At 37.2% G+C, this 4,307-nt stretch overlaps 1 protein-coding gene across 1 annotated transcript in view; it reads right to left on the bottom strand.

Moving 5' to 3' along the window:
- Positions 1 to 6: 6 nt before the first annotated feature.
- The window catches only part of LOC107657146 (26S protease regulatory subunit 6A-B), a 10,888-nt gene continuing 6,587 nt past the window's right edge, over positions 7 to 4,307 (bottom strand). Inside the window, exons 8-11 of the mRNA XM_016445175.1 lie at positions 1,235 to 1,480; positions 1,004 to 1,149; positions 547 to 628; positions 7 to 174 (exon numbers count right to left, since the gene is read on the bottom strand). Of these exons, the coding sequence (XP_016300661.1) occupies positions 64 to 174; positions 547 to 628; positions 1,004 to 1,149; positions 1,235 to 1,480 (585 nt within the window). The 3' untranslated portion in view covers positions 7 to 63. The remainder of the gene's footprint in view (positions 175 to 546; positions 629 to 1,003; positions 1,150 to 1,234; positions 1,481 to 4,307) is intronic.

The following is a 4,307-nucleotide window of genomic DNA, read 5'->3' as shown; positions in this document are numbered from 1 at the left end:
CACACACACACACACACACACACACACACACACACACACACACACACACAGTCCTCCACTGGGTTAAGCATAGTACTGCAGATTGGCTTTCTTCTTCGCCTGCACCTCCAGAATGCCCTCCATGTAGTCCTCATGGTTAAGTTCAGTGGCCCCACGGCGCAGAGCAATCATACCCTAACACAAAAGCGAACAATACACATTTAGGTAACATGCAATAATAACAATCATGAGCAATGACTACTCCCATAAGAAAAAACACAAGTGGTGCATTAAAGGGTGTAATTTTGATTCAGATTCTGCTTTGCAAACAAAAATCTCTTTTTGTCAGGTATCGTCAAACATGTTGTATCTTGCATTAAAGCATATGAATGACTGAAGTACTTTTTAGTACACATGTGCTTCCCCTTTTTGGAATCAAACTTGTCACACAAATGACATCCAAGTCCACAATGCTAACCACAACGCTAATACCACCTCAAAAAAAAATAAAAAAGAGATACTAGCAATACAGGTAAATTAAATTCAGGCTGCAAAGATCATACTTACAGCTTCAACACAAACTGCTTTACACTGAGCTCCATTGAAGTCATCGGTACAGCGTGCCAATTCTTCATAGTTCACATCAGGACTATAGCACACAAAGAAGTGAAAGATACGGTCATGAAATAAATATGAGAACATAATGCAAATTTTTGTGTAAGAGAATTATAATTCAAATTTGCATAGCAGTTGCACTTCAGTTTAACAGATAGAACAGACAAATGACTGTCGTGCAATCCAATAAAACGTTATACAAGCTCTGAAAGCTCTTGTTTTGCATCTTTTACGTCATGTCTTGTCTACAATAACTCTGTGCTCGACTACTGTAACTGTCTCATCAGTGGATGTGCAAAGACACAAAATGACCATTTAAAAGCAAATGCCCAACCTAACAGTAAAATATATATTTGCTCATAACAACACCCAAGACCCACTGAGACACAAAAGAACAAATGTTCCATACCAGACGTTCATCTTGCGTGAGTGGATCTGCATAATGCGAGCACGTGCCTCCTCGTTGGGCATGGGGAACTCAATCTTACGATCCAGACGACCTGAACGCAGCAGAGCCGGGTCAAGGATATCCACCCTGTTAGTTGCAGCAATCACCTTGGGGGTTCCACACATAAAAAAAAAACTTGAGGCTGACAGGTCCATGATTATGACAGAGCAGCATATGGGTTCAAGTGTGTACCTTCACTTGCATGTTGGGCTGGAAGCCGTCTAACTGATTGAGCAGCTCCAGCATGGTCCTCTGCACCTCTCTGTCTCCGGCCTTCTCACTGTCAAAGCGCTTGGTGCCGATAGCGTCCAGCTCATCAATGAAGATGATGGAGGGAGCTTTCTCCTTGGCGAGAGCAAATGCATCACGTACCAGTTTGGCACCATCACCAATAAACATCTGCACCAGCTGAGGGCCAGCCAACTTCAAAAATGTTGCCTGAGAAAAGACAGTAAAAGAATAACTTAAGGTAAAGTTTGATGCATCAATACAAAAACTGTATTGCAGGGCTGTCAATCTCAATTTCTGCTCGGGCCAAATTAGCGTTATTTGTACCCCCAAAAGGGCACACTATAAATCAATTTAATTACTCATCATAATAAGGGCTATTTTTAGAGTTTGATCATTACTGGAGCACATGACCCTGAAAATTTCACAAAGCAACTTTTAATTATTATTATTTATTTTTTTTTCAAACCTAACAGCACCAGTTTTTGGGAATATACTTCATACTAATTTATTTTCTAATCACATTATGTAACAAACATGTATGTGCTGCAGATCATTAGGTCAGCTTAATTTAATTTGCCATATAGGTCCTTGTTAAAATTGCCTATGTAAACTTTTTTTTAGGTAAAAAAACTGGCATTGTTTTAGTTGATGACCATATATTTATACCTTGGAACTCCATTTTATCAGGGTCATTTTTAAACAAATTATTATAGTTTTTATTAAGAACAATTCTTTTTCCATTATTATTGCCATTTCCAAAAACATTGTATTTTTACCAGCTATGAATCCTTTACTAGAACTAATGTCTGAAACCTAACATAAACTTAACATAATTGAAAACACTGAACAGTGATAGAAGACAAGCGGCTGAGCACCAGCGCAAAAGCAGACTTTAATTTAGCTGTTCAAGTCACGCACTCTCTAAATACACTGATTGTAAGTGTCAAAGGGTTAATAACTGCAAATCGCAAAGAATGCAATTAAATTAAATCAACACATGTGTTGTGTGTTTCAGAGTGAAGCACTATTGCACGAAAGCAGCTCATGATCGTGTTTTCAGTGTCTCAGAGAGGCTCGGTCTGCAGTAAAGGCAGAGATAGATTTCGTGTGGACTGTGGAGCAGCACCTGCTCTGAGTTTGGGTCGCTTTTAACCTGTATTTGGGAACGCAACATGCACCAAACAATACTTGTAGCTAGAAGGGCTTATAAATCGGCTGTTGTAAACAAATGAGAAGCTTTAATGGTCCCTGCAGTTCTGCATCAAAATAAAAGTTTGATTTTTTAACATTTGAAAATGAAGAAAATTAAGAAATAGTAATACTGTAATACTGTTACTGGTAATTGTACTGTAAAATAATAAAAAAAAATTCAGTGAAATATTACAACAGTAAGCAATAGCAATCATAATTTTATAAGATAAAAATATATAAAACATCAGACTGTGATATTTTCCCCCAAATCATGCAGCCCTAGCACTGATGGTTCTCTGTTGCTCAGAGACACTGCACCTTTGTTTGGGCTGCACAGGCTCTGGCCAGCAGGGTCTTTCCTGTGCCTGGTGGTCCGTACATCAGAACTCCCTTTGGTGGTTGGATCCCCAGATTCTCAAACTTCTCTTTGTGGTTCATGGGCAGAACAATAGCCTCCACTAGCTGCAAAATAGAAGCAGTTAGTTAAAAAATAAATCAACTAATGTTTTGTCTACAATACAGTCATTGATCTCCTTCATTACCTCTTGAATCTGTTTGTCAAGGCCACCAATGTCACTGTACTGCTCTGTAGGCCTCTCATCCACTTCCATGGCCTTAACTCTAGAGTCATATTCAGTGGGTAGAGTCTCCAAAATCAGGTAAGAGTCTTTATTCACACCCTGTGAAAAGGTGCAGAAGCAAATTTAACATGTTTCTAGGGAAAATACTTTTTTAAACAACATTATTTAAGGTTGTGAATATCCTGAACTAGTCCGTAAAGGGAAATTAATTCTCACTTACCACAAGATCACCAGGTTTCAGTTTCTCAGCATCCACCAAACCAATCACAGGCAGGAAATAGGTCTGCAATTATAGTACCATGTCATACACTATAAAACCATTAAGATAAATTATATTATCTTTAATTAAGTTCTTTAAAGCCTTTAAATCCATTTAATTTGCGTGCCTGAAGTGTGCGCACACTAAAAAGCCTGTCAAACAGTGCATGATTATTACTGACAAAGTTATCTTTCGCATCGAATAGTGCTAATACCGTCAAAACACACAAGGTTTACATATAAACACAGCTGGTTATGTCTAAAGTGAAAGTAAAGAGTTGAGAGAAAAATGGATGCTTGCCTTTATACTAGATGCGTGCAGGTCTTAAAGTGACAGCAGACTAATAGTATTAAGCATGCTACCGCTCATGGGATAGCTCACCCAAAAATTTAAATTCTGTTATTATTTACTCACTCTCATGTTGTCCCAATTTCTGTATTAATTTCTTTCTTGTGCTGATCCGCACTGACTTTGATAGTAGGGAAAAAAAAAATACTACAGAAGTCACTGGGGACCAGCATCTATTTGGTTTCCCACATTCTTCAAAATAACTTTTATGTTCAACAGAAGAAAGAAACTCATTCAGGTTTAAAACAACATTAGAGTGAGCAAATGATAAAAGAATTTTCATGTTTGGGTGAACGCTCTCTTTAATGTTAATAAAATAACAAAACAAAGAGAAAAATCACTAACTGCTCTTGACTGAAGAACTTTAACATGGTTGCTTTAATCAATGTATAATTGTATAATTCATACAGTGAAACGTGCTTTATTTTTATATTTGTTCATTCAATTTCTTGAATGCTACTGCTAACTACACCAACTGTACCTGAAAAATAAGGCACTGTTTGTTTATTTGTATATTATGTGTATTTGTACTGTGAATCTTTGTTCTTATTTTTTAATAACAAAGATAATGACAAACATTTTTATCTTCGCCCACTTTGTCCTAAATGTCTGCCATTCTTTTTTATTTGTACGGCTTTGTTTTTAAAATAGAGAA

Source organism: Sinocyclocheilus anshuiensis, unplaced genomic scaffold (assembly GCF_001515605.1).
Source record: "Sinocyclocheilus anshuiensis isolate Anshui unplaced genomic scaffold, SAMN03320099.WGS_v1.1 scaffold944, whole genome shotgun sequence".
Taxonomy (NCBI): domain Eukaryota; kingdom Metazoa; phylum Chordata; class Actinopteri; order Cypriniformes; family Cyprinidae; genus Sinocyclocheilus; species Sinocyclocheilus anshuiensis.
This window is presented reverse-complemented; position numbering and strand designations above follow the sequence as displayed.